General features: G+C 27.6%; 1 protein-coding gene and 1 long non-coding RNA gene across 10 annotated transcripts; both read right to left on the reverse strand.

Annotated features, from left to right (window-relative positions):
- Positions 1-1073: 1073 nt before the first annotated feature.
- Positions 1074-19717, reverse strand: bbc (choline/ethanolaminephosphotransferase 1 bbc). Of its 9 annotated transcripts, XM_089176024.1 has the most exons (12): positions 19314-19717; positions 18737-18884; positions 18501-18623; positions 18302-18405; positions 17167-17301; positions 14564-14698; positions 12702-12833; positions 8798-8956; positions 8547-8672; positions 7707-7848; positions 6025-6064; positions 1074-1566 (listed from the first exon to the last, which is right to left on the reverse strand). In XM_089176024.1, exons 1-12 carry the CDS (start codon positions 19548-19550, stop codon positions 1494-1496), a joined length of 1554 nt encoding a protein of 517 aa, XP_089032150.1. In that variant the 5' UTR covers positions 19551-19717; the 3' UTR covers positions 1074-1493. The 9 variants fall into 9 exon arrangements, with proteins under 9 accessions (XP_089032150.1, XP_089032153.1, XP_089032151.1 ...); XM_089176027.1 differs by lacking the exon at positions 12702-12833; XM_089176025.1 differs by lacking the exon at positions 6025-6064.
- On the reverse strand, positions 2108-5421 carry LOC149031380 (uncharacterized). Its single transcript, XR_016177776.1, has 2 exons — positions 2600-5421; positions 2108-2557 (listed from the first exon to the last, which is right to left on the reverse strand). It is a non-coding gene; the product is annotated as an uncharacterized LOC149031380 (long non-coding RNA).
- Positions 19718-20098: the final 381 nt, after the last annotated feature.

Raw genomic sequence — 20098 nt, forward strand, 5'->3', positions numbered from 1 at the left:
TTTTTTTTTTTTTTATACATTTTGCAATCGTTGTTAGTTGATAATGTTGATAATGAAATTTTTTTCACGATTAAACTACGTCAAAACGTACAATGTTGTTTTTCATCTTAATTTAATTAATATGACTTCATATTTATTATTATTTTCATTTTAATTAAGCTTATTAGACAAATAATAACATATTGGGATCTCTAGCACACTTGTATACGCTATCTGGTGACTAAATTCCAAATGAATGTAGATAGGTCAAATTGTTACGCCGCCACGTGGTGGGATCTGTAACACTTGAATACGCTATCTGGTGACTAAATTCAAAATTAAAGTAGATAAATCAAATTGCTACGCCACACATGGGATCTCTAGGACACTTGATTACGCTATCTGATGACTAAATTCCAAATTAGAATAGATAGGTCGAATTGTTACACCACGCCCTCTGCCAGAGATCCCAATAAATAAATAAATGCATTAATTAATACAATAATATCAGCCCAAATTTTTTACACATACGCACATTTAATATGTTTTTTTTTTTTTTTTGTGTGAATTTAATTATGGGCTGGAGCGCGCATAAATCGTGTGGTTTATAAAAAAATGCATAAACAATTTCTTAAAAAAAAAACAAAAAAAAAATATACACTCATATAAAAAATGTATATAAAAAAAAGAAAGGGGTTATTACAAAAGAATGTTAAGAAAAAAAAAAAAAAAGAAAGAAAGAAAAAAACAAACAAACAATTACAATAGAATACTATTGCAATTAATTTTCAAATTAATAAATAAATGATGATGACCATCACAATGTGTGTTAGTGTTACAATGTAGTAAATGAAGAGTGAGAGAGAGATAAAAAAAGAAAATAAAAGTATAAATATAATTCACAACGTCCGCTGATAAGTGTGAAGAAAAAAATATACATATAAATAAATAACCTTCGCAAAAAGAAAAGAAAAAAAAAAACGTTACGTTGAAATATTTTTTTTCTTTTTTTTTTTTTTCCTTTACGTACCGTTCTCTTTTTCTTTTTTCTTTTTTTTTTGGTAATATTTATTATTATATAGTATGCAAATACCTTTTTTTATTATTTTTTATTTTTATTTTTATTTTTATTTTTATGTTAGGTTAGGTTATTGTTGTACTCTCGACGACGCTAGTAAAAAATACTGTACACATCCGACCTTGAACATTAACCATATAACTTTTGTTTTTTTGTTGTTGTTTGTTTTCTTTTTGTTTTTTTTTTTGTCTTCTTCTTCTTCTTCTTTTTGTTTCTTCTTCTTCTTCCCCATAATTGTTTAAGTAAAGAATTTTCTCATCCATTTCTTGTAACTTCTCTTATGTTTTATACAATCGTCATTATTTTGGTTAAATTGTAAATTAAGTTTGAAATATATATATATAAGTTAGTGTGGTACCATTATTCGATAATGATCACCATACGCTATGGGGGTGGAAAGGGGGGTAGTAATCGTCAGATGTCGAGGGTTGTTGTATCAGAGCCACGATGATGATGATGATGATGATAATCTTCGTTTAACAGTGGTTCCTGTTCGATGACCATGTGATCTGTGAACAAAACTTTTCATGCATACCAATACAAATATTAGATTGAAAACGTACTGTTTTTAACACGTTCACTGCCATTAGGGGGTCACCCGTGACCCACACTCTTTTTTTTTTTTTAATTTTTTTATTGAAAAGTTCAAATGAACTTTTTTGAGTTCTTAATGCCCATTAATAATAGTAATAATAATAATAATAATAATATTTTATTTTATCATAGAAAAAACATAAACAATTTGTTAATGTTAATATTTTTGTTTTGTTTACAACGACAGTCAACGTGTTAAAATTAAATTGATAAGAAATTTATAATAAAATAGCTGCTTTTTTTTTTAGGGAGGGGCGGGTCGTCTCCATAATTGTTTATCGTTCGCAGATCTTTTATTTATTTCTTTTTTTCTTTGTATTTTTAATTTGATTATATTTAATAAAAAAAAAAAAAAAATAAACAATATTTGTACGTTCAACAATTAAAAAGAAAAAGAAAAAAAAAAGATCGAAAGAGACACTTAGTACACTTAGTAAAACACTTTTTTTCAACGTATTTTTTTTTTGAGGTGTTTCTAATTATTTTATTTTTAATTTTTCATGCAAAGAAAATACACGTGCAAAAACATACACTCACACGTTAGAAAAATTATTATCGTCTTGTAGATTGGTTTGTTTTTTTTTCTTTTTCATCAAATTATTATCATTAAAAAGAATGTTAGATTATGGGGTTGCTGCAAAATATTACGAAACAACAACAACAACAACAACAACAACGATTAGTGTATTTATTTAACCCTTAAAGTGCACACTTGGTAAAAGTTTAGTTAAAGTTGCAACTGTGGGTGTTTGTGACACCTCCGAACGTGTTTGTGACACCCCCGAACGTGTTTGTGACACCCCCGAACGTGTTTGTGACACCCCCGAACGTGTTTGAGACACCCCCCAATATGTTTGAGACAACCCCCGAACGTGTTTGTGACACCCCCGAACGTGTTTGAGACACCTTCGAACGTGTTTGTGACACCTTCGAACGTGTTTGTGACACCTTCGAACGTGTTTGTGACACTTTCGAACCTTTTGAGACATTCCCAACGTGTTTGAGACACCCCCCAATGTGTTTGAGACACCCCCCAATGTGTTTGAGACACCCCCCAATGTGTTTGAGACATCCCCGAACGTGTTTGAACGCCGCGTCTCCTGAAGCTGTTATTTAATATTTAAACTTCTCAATTTTTTTTTTAAAAGTAGTTTGATATATCTTTTTTAAACTAGAATAGGTTTTATATCAATCAAAATGAACACTAGATGGCACTAGACAAATAATCCATTGTTTCGAATTCAGTACCATTTTCGAGATATGCACAAATTTGTTTGTGGGGTCTCAAACACCCAATGTGCACTTTAAGAGTTAAATTTTGTTGTTGTTGTTGTTGTATTTTTTGTAAATGCAATAAACTAAACAAGACGTGCAACAGGCAAGCACATTCCGCAAATATTTACCATTAATTGTTAATAATGTGTTATTATTATTAAATAAATTAATATTGAAATAATACAGAAGGGTAGTGGGTGGGTGGGTGGGTTGATTGCTTAGATTGCAATGATGCCACACAAGTAAGAAATAAAAATAAAAGGAAACATAAAGTAAGAAAGAAAGAAAAAGAAAGAAAAAGAAAGAAAGGAAGAAAGAAAGAAAGAAGTGCAACTTGTGAGTAAAAAAAAAAAAAAAAAGAAGACGACAAAGATTTACGTATATCAATTTCTAAAATAATATTTTATTGAAAATCATTATATTACATTGGAAAAGTTGAACATTAAAAAACTGTGATGACAAATTTCTTAAAATCAATGAAACGAGAAAAAGAAAAATTCAATCATTTCTATGAGAAAACATTGAATTGAAATAAAATTAAACACCATTCGTTACGACTGAAGAACAACAATCCCCCATAAAAGAAGGGGGACTACACCTAAACGTGTCAAGCAAATTTCAATATGGCGGAATAAGCAGCCATTTGCGCACAACCGTAACGAAATGATTGTGAAATAAAACCAAAAAAGTGAGAAACACAATTTGTATTTTAATTGAATTAAAATGAAAATTTGAAAATTTTACAGTTGAATTGTTGTTTGTTTTAATTTAAATTTACATTTAAATTAAATTTAATTTAATTTTTTGTTTAATTTGTTTATTGTGTGCTTTTGTATTGTTTAGTCGCATTGGACATTATACTTACGTGTATTTAGCTAAAAGAAAGATGAAAAAAAGATAGAAATAGAAAAAGAAATAGAGAAAGAGAAAGTGAGAGAGTGAGAGAGACAGAGAGACAGAGATAGAAAAAGAATGGAGGGAAAAAAAATAAAAGAAATAACATAAATAAAGCGTATAAACTACTATAAATATTATAATTAACATTCAACAATTATTATTTATAGTTGTTGTTTTGATTATTATTATTTTTTTTGTTTCTTTTCTTTCTTCAAAAGTGTTTGAATAGTATAAAATAAGGTGACTTTTAATGACATTATTTTATATTAGATTGGTTATTATAATTAAATGAAAACGAAAAAAAAAAAAAAGAAAAAAAGTGGCAAATGGTGGTTAAAAAAAAAGTTTGTTTATCTAGAAGAATATTATTAAATATTATTTAAAAGAATGCACACACAAGAGAAAGATTGTATAAATAAATAAATTTGAAAGCATTTTTTTTGTCTTGTTTTGTTTTGTTTATAAGCTGAGTGGTAATTGTTGATTAATCATTTTTTTATATCATTGTGTGGTGTCATGGCGGTGGTGGTGGTGGTGGTTGTGGTAATGGTTCATCGTGAAAATTTGGATGATAGTCAAATTCGTGATTACATTATTAATTTTTCCTATTATAAATGTAAATTTGTTTAAAAAATACAATTCTTGCTTAATGCGTCCCGCAAAAATGAAAAAAAAAAAACAAAAAAAAAATAAGAAGAAGATTCCAAAGCACAGGTGTGTGTATGTGTGTGTGTTTGTATGTAATATGTGTTATATGTGTAAATTAATATAAAAGATTTATTTAAATATCTTTACGAGATAATATACATCAAAAAAGCTGATTATTATTAATATTATTAGTTATTAAAAAATTGCATTCGATCGATGTTTAAAAAAAAAATAAAAAAAGAAAAATAATCTTATTTCATCTTTCATCTTCATTAAAGACACGACAACAACAACACATCTCATTTGTTTATAATAATTGAATAATGAATTGAATTATTTCATCAATAATTTTAATTAAATTGTAATAGAAAAAAAAAAAGAAAAGAAAAGAAAATACAAGTCTTTTGTTAAACTAATAAACGTACAACAACCCTAATGCAAAAAAAAAAATATATAAAATAATAATTATTATTATAATTATTATCTGAAACTACTATGATTTAATATTTGTTGTGTTACATTAAAATGAATTTTTAACATATTTTCAACACAATTATTAATCCTGAATTCAATATCTTTTTTTCTTTTTTCTTTTTTGTTTAAACATTTTATCATCTACAATGTATGTACAAATTGTTATATATATATTACATATACAGATAATAAAAGATTAATAATCAAAAAAAAAAATAAATAAAAGAAGATAAATTGATGTGTGTATATGTTAACGAAACAAATATGACAATAGTATTTACACACCAATGCCATGATTAAATTATTATTATAATTATTATTATTATTATTATTATTAAAGATGTAGTATAGTAAGTAGTAGTAGTAGTAGTAGTAGTAAGTAGTAAGTAGTGCAAGAAGAAAAGTGTCATTTAGAAGAAAGAGAAATTGATTTCATTTGCAAAAGTAAATTTTGTTCAACATTCAAAACATAAAACACATACCATCATCTAATAGAATATTTTTCTATGTGTTTTACTTAATTTTTTTTTTTTTTTTAAATTGATAAGATTAAAAAGAAATATAATTGATCACATTCATACACATATAGGCATGTATATATACAGTACAATCTCACTAATCCGGCATTATTATGAAACCAGAGGGTGCAGGATTATTGGAATGTTCGGATTACTGGATTAGAGAGAAATAAAGTGATAAATTTTGAGGTTAGATTGCTCTAGACAACGACGCAGCGACGGATCGCATAGGCGTAGAAAGACGAGGGGTGGCGCGGACGGGGGTGTCGGATTATTGATACGGTATTGGTCTATTGAAGTGCCAGGTTAATGAGATTATACTGTATATATATGTGTACATACATGTGTGTATAATTAAAAATATTTTGGTATATATGCGGCGGGGGTGCAAGAAGAAAACAAAATGTCAAACACACATAGAGGACGACAATTATTGAAAAAAAATAAATATCATCATGATTATCATGTCATTCCGGAGTGTGTTATCTATATATATATATATGTATATATACGTAATTAATTAATTATTTATATATATATATCATAATGAACTTAATATACCTATTGATATCAGTATCTCCAAAGTTTACAAAGGACATTTCTGCAAAAGGCAGAAATATTATGAAAATAATGTTCGATCAATTTTTTCTATTATATATAATTATTAATAATATTATTATTATTGTATTTTAATCGTTATATTTTTTTATATTTTATTTATTTATTTATTTATTTATTTATTTATTTATCTCTTGTTTTTTTCTTTTTTTTCTTTTTTTTTTTTTAATGTATATTAAATTAGCAAAAGAGAAAACGAGCTTTAAAGGTGCACCTGTGTTGTGGCTTCTCTGCGTTTTCTTTTTTTTAGTCAAATGAAAAAAAAAACTAATAATTGATTAATTATTATTTTTTCTTTTTTTCTTTTTTTTGTTGTTGTTGTTGAATTAATTAATTAATTAATCCATAATTTTTTTTCTCTTTCTTTTATACTTTTGACTACGTTAATCAAATTGTTGTTGTTGTTTTTTTTTTTTTACTTTCTTTTTTTTTCCAAATTAAGTACCGAATCATAGATTTGTTTGTTTTATCACCGTTGGGTTTTTTTATTCATCGAGTTTAGTAGTGTTGCAGTTAATTTAATAATTTTCCCCTCGAAAAGCCTACAAAATAAAAGTAAAAAAAAAAAAGTATATATGTATATATATATAACGAAATTAATATTAAATATTAAATATTTAGAATTTTTTATAATATTATTCTGTATTAAACGCATTATATAGAACAAGTTACACCCTTACTCGTAATGTTTAGTAAAATTTTCCCTTTTACTATTAAACTATATATATATATATATATATACCTGACAACGATATATCATCGTAAAATATGAAACGATTCAGATCATCATCATTAATCATTATCATCATCATCATCATCAAAATTGAATTTGACTAAATCGTTTTACGAAATAGCTAGCTATATATATATATATATATATTATATTATATTATATTATAAATTAATGTGATAACAAACGAGCTATATATATATATATTTATGTACTTTTACACAAACAAAAACTTTGTAATAATAATAATAATAATAATAATAATTCTTCATCAACATTCGTCTCATTTGTACAGATTCTAATTTAACCAGTTAAGAGTGTGGCGTTGATTATGATCTGTGCGCAGAGTGCGCGCTCTGGTGTGTGTCGCGATAATCAAACGATGACGGATATAATCGACAAACAGAGAGTAAATGGCGCTGTTTAAATATTGAATAGTCAAAAAGACAGAAGACTTCTTTATTTAAAAAAAAAATGAATAATTTTGTTAGTTATTTACACACACACACAGTTTCTCAATATGAAAATATATTTGTACATAATAAACAGAGAAAAATTTAGAGAAAAAAAAATCGAATATTTATAAAAGTTACAAAATTGTAACAAATTTGTTGTACGCATGACGGATATAGTCGTCTAACACGCTTAACTGGTTAAAAAGATTCAAGATTCATTTTACAAACTACAAAAATTATAATCTAATAAATTGTTTTTTGTTTTTCTTTTTTCGTTTTCAACATTTAAACGTTTCCTCTCCCGGTTCTATTATTGTTTATAATCTTTTTTATATGTTTCTATATATATATATATATTAAATGATACAGATCATTTATTATCACAATTAAGTCTTAATGGTGTTTCTTTTGCAATTTGTTACGTTGAGACCTATTAGTACCATTTTTTTCGGCGACGTTAAGCTGAGGGCCGACATTCCGATGATCCCCAACAGGTATTCTGAATAGCTTTATCTTCATATGATCACAAATTTCAAGGCAGACTTGAGAGCTATATCGCAGAAGGTCCAATGTGACCCAAATCTAAATAACACAGATTAGAGATTCGATTTTTTACGTTTTTTTTTTTTTGTTTTTGTTTGGAAGAAGAAAAGATTGTTTTTGTAGGTTTTACAGGCGCGGTTCTTTTCTTTCTTATTTTAGTAGAAAAAATAAATAATCCTTTGGGTACACATTTGTTTGAAAATTACTTTAAAGTATTATAATAAAATTTAATATATTCAAATTTGAATACTTAACGCCACCGCAGCAAAAATTCCGCTAATGCGCCAATAAAGAGCAATCTTGTTGTTTGTGCACAGCAACCTTGTTGTTTGCACACAGCAACCTTGTTGTTTGCACACAGCAACCTTGTTGTTTGCACACAGCAATCTTGTTGTTTGCATACAACAACCTTATTGTTTGCACACAACAACCTTGGCGCATTAGCTAAATTTTGCTGCGATGGCATTAATACGTAATTACCTGTAAATTAATATTAAATATTATAATAATTAATTAATAATAATATCAAAAATTACTTATATTACTTTAAAATAAACCAAAATGAACTTACAATTAGTTTAAATCTCATAATCAATTGGAATTACATATCAAAACATCATGTACATAATATCCAAACAAATGTATGACGACGTATTAATACATCAAATGGTAGTAGCCAAAGGGTTAAGTAAATAATTAGAAAAATAAAAAAATAAAAAAAAAAGATTACAACTTACGAAACACAGCCATAGAACGTAGTATTCTTTGATAAAAAAGTTGAAGTACTGATTAAGAAACAGCATGGCTGGTCCGATCAAGGAACTATCTAAATATTGCATCTCATTTTTCGTCATATGAGCAACCTGTAAAGTAATCAAATAAAATTATAAACATTTATAAATATTTGTTTAATGATTAAATAATAAATATATATATATATATATATATATATATATATATATATATATATATATATATATATACGTACCACCAATCTATTGGTAACTTTAGCTGCAACCATCCCAAATGCAAGTATATACAATGCAGGATGATTTTCGTATACGTGCTCAGCACTTTTTCTATAAATAATGAATGCTGGCACTACCACGAAACTAAATGGGATGATTGGTGACAGTACTGAGGTTCCCTGAAAATTGTTGATCACAGTTATGCAGTAAAATTCGATTATTTTATTACCAAACAAAAAAATTAATTCATTTTAAACGAATGATATTACTTTATTTGTTTTGTTTTGTTTAGTTTGTTTTTGTTTTTTTTTTGTATACTCTTTGAAATATAAATCAAATATATGTCTTTACTGTTTTCTTTTTTTCTTTTTTCTTTTTAATTATACTTTATCTAATTATAATCAAATACGACAGACTAATTGTAAAAGAAATATCAATTTGAATTTGAAAAATTGATTGACATTGTTTATTTTTTATTTTTATTTTTAAAATATTTTCTATAACAAAATTTGCGAGTATTCAGTAAAATGTTAACAAGCAAAAGCAATCAAGAAGATAATAAATGCAATTGAGAGATTGATAATTAATTAATTATTTAATAAACATTTTATTATATAATTATCTTCATGATACTAATATTAGGTCGAGTTATAAGTAACTTCCAATGCAACTATGTAGAATGTATTTTTTTGTATTTACCTAATATAAGTCACCGAAACAAACGAATTTTTGATAACACTGTATAAATGAGGATTCATGCGTTGCTTTGGTTCACAATCAGTCCGATACGAATTATCTTATACCGCCATTTGTTAAAATAATATAAACTATTCCTATCTTTCAAGTTGGATGAAATTACACACAGTGTGCAGAATTTGATTAAAATCGGTTCAGTAGTTTAGGAGTTCATTGCGGACAAACAACGTGACGTGACGTGACGTAATTTATATATATTAAGATAAGATATTAAGATTATAATATTTAATTTATTATAATAATAATGTCTATATATATATAAAGATTATTATATGATAATCTTTATTATAATTATTAATCTTTTTATTATAACAATTAATTATCAATCTCCATTTGTAAAATAAATGATGTTACAATAATAGATGCATATTATATAACAAATCAAAGTTAAATTGTTAAAAAACCACAAAGCAGTGCTTGCAAAAATAGTAACATGCATAGAGAAATATTACATATCAGAAAAAAAAGAAAAAAAGAAAAAAACAAAGTTTGTCCTTTTTTTTTTTTTTCTTTTTACATACAAACAAGAGCGAGAGAGAGAGAAAGAGAGAGAGAGAGAGAGAGAAACAGAGAGTGATAGAAAAAGATATAGAAAACTAATCCTTAAAGATAACAAATGACAATGAAAAAAAAATAAAAGATACAAACACAACATTATTTATTTTGTAACGAATAGAAATAACAAAGAAGAAGAGTGTTTATATCAAAATAAACAATAAAAAAAAAAAATAAAAAAAACAATGAACAACTAAAAAAAGAAACAAATATAAACGAAACTCTAATTAGTGAACAAAATTTGTGCTGCTAAAACTCTTTTATATTGGAAACAATTTTCTAAGATAGTTTGTTGTGTTGTGTTTATTGTATTTATTTATTGTTGTATTTTTTGTTTCCCAAATAATAATTTCATGCAAGATTCGTTGAACAAATTTATTTCGACAGATAATAAACAACATTTTGGATTGTGGACATTTTAAACATGGGCAGGGCAATGCAACGGGGGAAGGTGGTGGTGGGGGGGGGGGAGGGAGAGTTGAAAGACAAACAACAAGGTATACAAAGAGGATATACACAAAACACGTCCTAATTTTTGTTTCTATTCAAATGATCCTGATCCTTTACGAGAAACAATGAGAGAGAAAGAGAGACAGAAACAGAGACAGAAACAGAGATAGACGAGAGAGAGAGAGAGAGATACAAAGAGGAAGACAAAAATATACACGCGTTTTGAGTGTGGGTGGTGGTGGTGGTGGTGGTGGTAGTGGTACAATAAACAACCTTGTTGAAAACAGCACACAATTGGTGATTAACAAGTACAGAACAATCTGTAAATTGATTTAAGAAGAGGAAGGAACAAGTGTTGTTATTGTTTTTGTTGTTCTTGTTGTTCTTGTTGTTGTTGTTCATGTTGATCATCGTCAGATTTGCCTTTTAATTATGGGGGCGGGGGCGGGAGCGGGGCGGGGGTGCTAGGTAGGAGGACACTAAACCAGAAGAAATTTCCAATCGATTTTCTAAAAGTACTGGGGATGATTATTTACTTTTATGATATCAAATATAATACTAAACACAGATGAGATTTGTTTTGTTTTTTTTTTTATGTTTTTTTGTATTTTTTCATTTTTTTTTTTAAATTGCCATTTTATACTAGCCAAATGATCAGAAGCACAAACCTACTACACAAACGAACTTTGGAGTAAATCTTCGTTAACATTGCAACGTATTGTTATTATTAATTGAACAATTTGTTTAAAACATCAGGGATACATTCAACAACGTTGAGTGTCACGTCAGTCATCGGTGACTGACAATGAACTTTTCGACCAGGCCACGTCAGTCATTTATGACTGACAATGAATTTCTAATCCAGGCCACGTCAGTCATTTATGACTGACAATGAATTTCTAGTCCAGGCCACGTCAGTCATTTATGACTGACAATGAATTTCTAGTCCAGGCCACGTCAGTCATTTATGACTGACAATGAATTTCTAGTCCAGGCCACGTCAGTCATTTATGACTGACAATGAATTTCTAATCCAGGCCACGTCAGTCATTTATGACTGACAATGAATTTCTAGTCCAGGCCACGTCAGTCATCGGTGACTGACATTGAATTTCACGTTCAAACCGCGTCAGTCATCGGTGACTGACATTGAATTTCACGTTCAAACCGCGTCAGTCATCGGTGACTGACATTGAATTTCACGTTCAAACCGCGTCAGTCATCGGTGACTGACATTGAATTTCACGTTCAAACCACGTCAGTCATCGATGACTGACATTGAATTTCACGTTCAAACCACGTCAGTCATCGATGACTGACAGTGAACTTCTCGTTCAAGCCGTGTCAGGCGCCAGTGCCTGACGTTTACTTTTTGTTTTGCCATACGTGGCCTGACGAAGAATTGCATAAGAATTAGCGTGGCGCTCAACGTGTTAATTAGGTTTATCTCAATGATAGAATTTATAAATCACATACACATATTATGGTCATTATACAAGGGTTTTTTTTTGGTATTGACGATATTCCTATATATAAGGTTTGCTATGAAAAGGGTTGAACACAAAGATGTTGCAACACAAGGGTTGTTGCAATTCATTTTTCTTTTAGAATGTTAGAAATAATTGGATATATTTTAATAAAACTTTGTTCCCGCCATTTTTCAAAACGTTGAAATGTAACGAAGAAGAAGAAGAAGAAGAAGAAAAAGAAATAATAAAAACTTAAAAGGATAATAATAACAATGATGATGATGATGATGATGATACAATTGATCTCTCCTGATACATATGATAATAATAATAATCATAATAATATAAATATATATCATATATAATTAAATACAATCAAAACTGAATACACATAAAATGGGTAAATGAACAAAAATTGGGACTAAATCAAAAGAAAACGAAGAAGAAAATATAAAGACAATAACAAAAAGTGTAACATTTTGGATTATTTTAAAGTGCACTACACACGTCGGGTGGTTGTGTGGATCATTTATAGGAAAAAGATAGATAGATAGATAGATATATAAATAGATAGATAGATAGATAGATATATAATATATACTTTGTGAAAATGAATAATAATAAATAAATAAATAAAAAAAAAAAAAAAAAAAGAAAAGAAAAGAAAAGAAGACTTTCTGACAAAAACACTTACTGCGACGGTGGAGCCATTTTTTCCGACACCACCGGCAAGTATGACGGATATACTGCTTTGTGCAAGTAAAATAGCGATGCCCACGGCGGCCCATAATGGAAAGATCTTGACCTCTGTGCCAGTATATGGCAACTGCATGAGCGATACGAAACATCTTTCCGTTAGTGTTTAAGCTTCAACATCAAGCAGAGTGAATATTCTTAATCGCATTAACACATGATTTATTCTTTTAGTTTTGTTTTTTTTTTTGTTCTATTTTTGTTCTATTTTTTTATTGTTGTTTTGGTTATCTATCTAACAATAAGTGTCTTTAGAAAGACAAATAGATATAAACAGAGAAAAAGAATGAGAGACAGAGAGAGAGAGAGAGAGAGAGAGAGAGAGAGAAATTGATTGAATGATTGAAACAAACAAGTCATTGATTTATATATATATATATATATGTATATAAAACGAGTATGTAAATTAGATTGATTAGATAGAAATAGATAGACGAGTGACCCTGAAACGAAAGATATATATATACAGGTATATTCATTAACCAGTTAAGCGTGTTTGACGACTATATCCGTCATGGAGATGTAGCAAAATTTTGTGTTATGACATGCTGTATATCAGTCATGGGTAAAAATTTGTTACAAATTGATATTTAAATTGTAATTTTGTTAACGAAAATTAAATTACATTCGTAAATTTTAATATATGAATTTTTTCAGAAACAGTGTGTACATAATTAACAAAATTGTTCATTTTGTAAAATAAAGAATTCGTCTGTCTCTTTTTGATTATTCAATATTTGAACAGCGCCATTTACTCAGTGTATGTCGACTATATCCGTCATCGCTTGATTATCGCGACACACACCAGAGCGCGCACTCTGAGCACCGATCGCCGTCACACTTTTTAACTGGTTAAAGACCCATAACCATCGATAGAAAAGAAACAATGACACAATTTTGTTTATAAAGAAGGAAGGATTAATTACACTGATACTAATTCACCTATAACCTAATTTATTTGATAATAATCTCAAAGAAGATCTCAATTACGACCTTTGTAGAACAAAAAAACTTTCCCCACGTGGTATACAAGGAAATAGTAGTTTTCATTCATTGAGATAAACAAATGACCTAATTGATTTGTTGTTGTTTTTCTAATAAACGAATTTTTGTAATGGATCATCATTTGGCAATTGGATTAGATTGAATCATAGATACATTTAAAGATATTACAAGAGTATTTTTGTTATTCAATAACTTGGGACGAGTTTTCATGATTTTGAATTTCCAATGTTGCAATTAGAGTTTCCTGTATTATTAAATGGAAATTATTGTTAATTACAAATAATTAGATCTACTAAGTTGTTTATTAAGGATAGGATTAGTTGTTGTTGGAAATAAAGAGAGAAAGATAGATAAAAGATAACTAGAAACTAAAATATAAAAAGAGAGAGAGAGAAGAAATAGAAGAAGAAATAGAAAGAGTAAGAAGTGATTAATTATCAAGCGCAAGAAAAAATTTTGTTGTTGCAAAAAATTGGTGTGAGTAAAAAAAAAGATTGTTCTAAAAAAAAAAAAAACAAAAAAAATTAAAATATACAAAACTACAGCTTTGGCAAATTATATTAATAATAATAATAATAATAATAATAATAATAATAATAATAATAGAAATTATTTTGTCGTATCATCTTCATAATTTTTGTTTTAAACAACATTTCAATTCATTTGTTTGAATTACTTGTTGTTTCGCTAAAAAAAAAAAAAAACGACACCACTACCAAGTCTTTTATTTTTATTTTCTTTTTTTAATTATTATTTCGATGTAAAAATTTTTGTTTGTTCATTTTTGTTCGAACTTACTGCAATGGTCGAACCGTTCTTTCCAATTCCACCAGATTCAAAGACTTTACAAAATTGAAGGAAGGCGTGAGTGTAACACACGTAAAATATTGCTGCCACGTAAGAACTTAGGGTACCCAGACCGAGCATAGGAATCTAAACAAATCCAGAAAATCCTTACTCTTTTTTAAAGAAGAACATTAATCCCCCTTCCTATCATTCAGACGAAATAGAAGAAATAAATATTGCAAGAGGTTTAGTTACTTTACTTGAGATTTACACCTCAACTAAGCGGGGGCTGGGGAGAGAGAAAGAAATGCAATTAATTTAATCGTTTAAATGGAATTCGAATTTGAAAAGACAAAAAAAAGTTCTAACGAAATTTGTAAAACCCAAATTTGATTACAATCTCCATTGATCAACGAATTTGTTGAACGACGACATATTAGAAGGAAGAAAAAAAAGGGGGTTTTAAAATAATGACGAATCACAGATGAATGTGAAAAAGAATTGAGAAATAGTTTACAACAAGTAAATAATTCAAACCTACAAAATCCATACTAATCATCTCAACCTCATTCAATCATCGAAATTTCTTAGAAACATGGACTATCATCATCATTGAATACCATTGAAGATATTTATGATGTTCCTATACCTAAATCTTTTTTTTTTTTTTTTTCATTAGAGGCATATATATTCAAAAAGGAAGCACAATTAATTGCTAAGTAAGTGTTGTACAGTGTTCTCTCTTCCTCGTTGATTGATTGATTGATTGATTATTGTTGTTATTCTCGTTGATGATTGTTTTGTAGTTGTAATAATCGTGGGTTGCTCTTGTTGGTGTACCAAGGTGTGGTATCCCAAAATTATCTAAACTACCTCCATATTTATTTGCGTATTGACCAATACACTCATTCCCAAATGCTGTCTTCATCATTTCAATTAATCTCTGAACAATTCTTTTCCAGTTTAAAGCAAAATTAAATACAAATTTGTTACTGCAATTGCAACGAACAGTTTTAAAGGGGTTACCGAAAAACGAGTACCAGCAGGACTGCTTTTAAAAGTGGAGAAAGGGCGTAGGGAGCGTGTTATTCAATCAAATGGGGGACTACTACTTTAAAGGATGTTATAAAACCAAACGACGAAGAGTAACCTTGGGGAAAAGAAATATGGAGATAAGTTCGGATACTTTTGAGACACACCTTGTATTTAAACTGATGTGTGTTTTATTGTTGTTGTTTCTTTTTTTTTTTTTTTTTTTTTTTTGTATAATTGTATCACGTAATCGATCGACAGAAAGAAACCAATGTAAAAATATAATTAAAGGAGGATATGGAGATGGTGGAGATGGTGGAGAGAGAGAGGAGAAAGAAGGAAAAAGAATCTCACAGATTGAACAAAAGTTTTTAACATAAATATGAGAAAATAATAATAATAATAATAATAATAATAAAAAAACATGAAACTAATTTGATAAAATCAATCGTACAAAACAAAAGTATTATTCTAATTAAAGTAAAGAAATTCTTCTGAAATGCATTAAAGATTTGTATAAAAAAAAAAAAAAAAGAAAGAAAGAAAAAACGTATGACGATACAAAAGTTAATTACACATTTGTAAAAATAAATTCTCTATAGGAAAAAAAAAGCATAAAATGTAAGTAAGATAACAAACAACGAGAAAGAGAGAGATAGAGAGAGCATGAGTTGCAGCAAGAAAATAACTACTCATGTAATAACTATATTTAATAATAATAATAATAATAATAATAATAATTAATATGAATAATAGAAGAAACAAAGAAGGAAGGAAAAAACAAATCTAAGATTATAATTATTATTATTATTATTTCATCACGTAGAGAACAAAATTAATTTGCATTCTAATATAACATTTTTTTATCATCTATTAATTATACCCCCCTACCATTTGCAAAAACTGAATTATTGTTTACACTCATGTTTCATTCTTTTTTTATTCTATTCGTTTATACTTTTTTATTTTTTTATTCTTCTATATTTAATAACTTAATATCTCTCTCTATATATATATACTTTTCACAGAAATACAAAAATCTCTTGTTTTATCCCTTGTTAGTAATAATAACAATAACAATAATAATAATAAGAAGATGAAGAAGGAGAAAAAAACCCAATATGTAAAACAACAATGTAATATTAATATCATCGTCATAATGAGAATGTAATGTTATTAAAAACGTTTAATAAAAAAAAAAACAAACTACGTACGAATCTACGTAATGATTGAGAAATATGAATAAAGCAAATTAGATAATCATGAAAGATCAAAATTGATTGATTGATTGATTTGATTGATTAATTAATTTGATTGATTTGATTTTAAGGATACAACCAACATAAATATAAATATAAAAAGAAAGAAAAATATGACGAAGGATAATAATGGAGGATAAAATGATGAAGAAGGATATAAACGTGTTTGAAAGTTTTGTTAAGTATTTGGCGATAAATATATACACACATATATACATATATATATGTATATATATATATAGTACTTCCAGCACTGCTCTTCATGCCATGCCGATCCCAATTCCTTATGTTCAACCGAAAAAATGTCTAATTAAACGAACTTACAGCGACAGTCGAACCATTCTTCCCAACTCCTCCGGTGAATATCACCGAAAATATGGAATATAAGTTTGCCAGAGCACACACCACTGTCATAACTCCTATTAAATATTTCAACAGAAAACCATCAATGTATGGTATCTGGAAGAAACGTTCACGTTAGACTCATGCAATTTTTATAATCACCGGTTTGGGATTGATTTGTTTTGTGTTTTTGTTTGTTTGTTTGTTTGTTTTAATATTCTCTCTCGAAATCTTCACATGAGTCGTCGTCATCATCATCGATTGAATTAAACAACCAAAACAATTTAATAATTATATATATATATATATACAAAATAAATTCCTATTTTTTTTTTGTTTTTTTTTTTTTTTTATTTCTATTCCTAATTAATTCCCCTTCAGTTTTTCATAAATTTTCTTTTAATTTCATTAGAATTAACATTGATATGCAAATATTGGGCTTTAATATTGTTATAAATATATATATAATACGAGAATATCAACTCTTTAAAGTGATAATACTTTAAACAAAATTAAATAAATAAATAAATAAATAAAAATTGTACATAACTTATAAAATAAAATAAAACAATAATAATAATGTATATATATATACGTGAGAGGATTGATTTAAAGATGTTGATTTGACTTTGTACGTAATAATATGATTATTAGCATAATTTAAAAAAAAAAAACAAGCATGAGAATGATGAGAAAAGATTCTAGTTACTTTTTTGTTTTGTTTAGGTACCTAATTTGAATTCTTTTTGAATCTTTTCACACTTTACTAGCCATACAATGTATGTCTAAGATTACTTGTGATTATTTGTGCTTCCTTTGTCGATAATGAACATTAATTTCTATGTGTATATATATACATATATACAAATAGAGGTGAGGAGACTATGCTTAAAGAAAATATAAACAAAAAGAAAAATGAAACAATTGGATAAAAAAAAAAAAAAAAAAACATTACGCGACATGTGAATAATAATAAAATGCATAAAACTTTGCTACAACTAAAATTCAAATATAAAATAGTCTTCAAACAAAAAAAAGTAATGAACATTTAAGATAGATGATGACATAAAAAAAAAAAAAAAAAAAATGTCAATGAGAAAAAAAAAAGAGATACAACCTCCATCATCCAAACTCTCGGTCCAAAAATGGCGGATATCAGATGTATTGCTATGATGGTGAACTGAGCTTCGGTTACATCCACTTTACCAAATCTTAGAGATCCTGTTGTTAACAAATTAAAATATAAATGTAAATAAACAAAATATAAGAGTAATGTATAACAAACATTATAAAAATAAATTGTTGTTGTTTACTACCTGAGACATAAGTTTGCCAATGGGCGCAATAAAATAAAGTCATCGCACAAAAACATTGAAAGAACATCCACGTTGGATAATATCCCAACTGTACGGCTATACAAGCGGATAATGCTACGAATACTGAAAAATACAAAACAATATTATTAAATATTATTAGAAAGGTTAAAAGAGTATATATATATATATTAATATTAATATTAATATTAAGAAAAATATAATGAAAAATAATGTACCTGTCGATATTGAATCGCATCCATGATCAAACAGTTCTCCCAAGGGAGTAGAGGTACCAGTTCTTCTAGCCTGTTTGCCATCGATAGCATCCAAACTTTGATAAATAAATAAACCCAATGCACATAAAAAGCATGCCCACCTGGGTGCCTATAATAATAATAATAATAATAACAAAGTATTATAAATGAAAATATTTACATTTAAACAGTTAACGAATAAATTTGAAAATTAATTTGATGAATAATTAATGAGCATGACAAGGAATAAAATGATATTAAGAAAATAAGAAACTATATATATATATATATATATATATATATATGTATTTGGCAGTACTGCTGTCAGTATCATTGTCATTGTCATTGTCATTGTAATTGTCACAAAGAAAAAAAATATAAAAGTGAATATAACAATATAAAAGAGTTTTATTAAATGGAAACATATATGAAAGAAGATATATAATATGTCTTTGATAGACAGACCGTGTTGGTATCTTTTAATTTGCAGTATAATGGTCACAGTTATGCATGCATGATATGTGATGATATGATAAGAAAGAATTTAGGTTATATATACCTCAACTTTAGCATCAGGACTATAATAAACTAATATCAATGTAGTAACAATATTGACAATTAGACCCAAAACCGTGATCAAATTTGGTGCAAGCCAAAGTGGAACCTTGCTGACTAACCAGTCCCACCAGGGTTGAAGAAATGCATCCAATAGACTATTGGTTGTGCAACTATATTTGTGCTCGCTTAATCTCTTCAATTGTCCCGGTGAAAGTAATTTTTCTTTATAAAACTGCATCTTTCGAATTTTCGCGGCTACTAAAAAAGCGCCCAAAAAAGAATTAAAATAATACAACACTCATCGATTCCTCGCAGTACGAACAAGCACAACTGTTAAACATAACAAGTAACCGTTTGCTGACTGATTTACCACATACGACATCTCCGCGCTATATTATGCGTTCTACCCCGGAACTACAGTTTCTGTTTCGCATGTATTTGCCCGCGTTTATTCAAAATCATTATTTTACGTTCATTTAAATCGATACATTTAAACGATATTATTTCACCATTTCTCACTATTCTGTAAGATGATATTTTTCTATTATTTAAAACATTCTTCAATTTTTATCAAATTATTTATAAATCTTAGGTTAATTTTATTCTTTTATTAATACAATTATTTTTTAATTAATCGTTAAAAGATATCAAAAGATATCTCTTTAATTATTAACATATCAAATATAATAATTATATTTGTTTAATAATAATTCATTAGTTACGCATTTTTTAATTTTAAATTTCCCTCTCTTTTTTTTTTAAACGCCAATATCAAATCAATATCTA

Source organism: Polistes dominula, unplaced genomic scaffold (assembly GCF_049000335.1).
Source record: "Polistes dominula isolate Pdom_NZ unplaced genomic scaffold, Pdom_raw_medaka contig_21, whole genome shotgun sequence".
Classification (NCBI taxonomy): Eukaryota; Metazoa; Arthropoda; class Insecta; order Hymenoptera; family Vespidae; genus Polistes; species Polistes dominula.

What these genes read in the sequence shown, in the direction of transcription:
- bbc (XM_089176024.1), bottom strand. Translation starts at nt 19,550, where the DNA reads ATGCAGTTTTATAAAGAAAAATTACTTTCACCGGGACAATTGAAGAGA. An exon ending in ATGCGATTCAATATCGACAG is followed by an intron (nt 18,624 to 18,736) that starts GTACATTATTTT and finishes TGTATTTTTCAG; the next exon opens with TATTCGTAGCATTATCCGCT. An exon ending in TTGGCAAACTTATGTCTCAG is followed by an intron (nt 18,406 to 18,500) that starts GTAGTAAACAAC and finishes TGTTAACAACAG; the next exon opens with GATCTCTAAGATTTGGTAAA.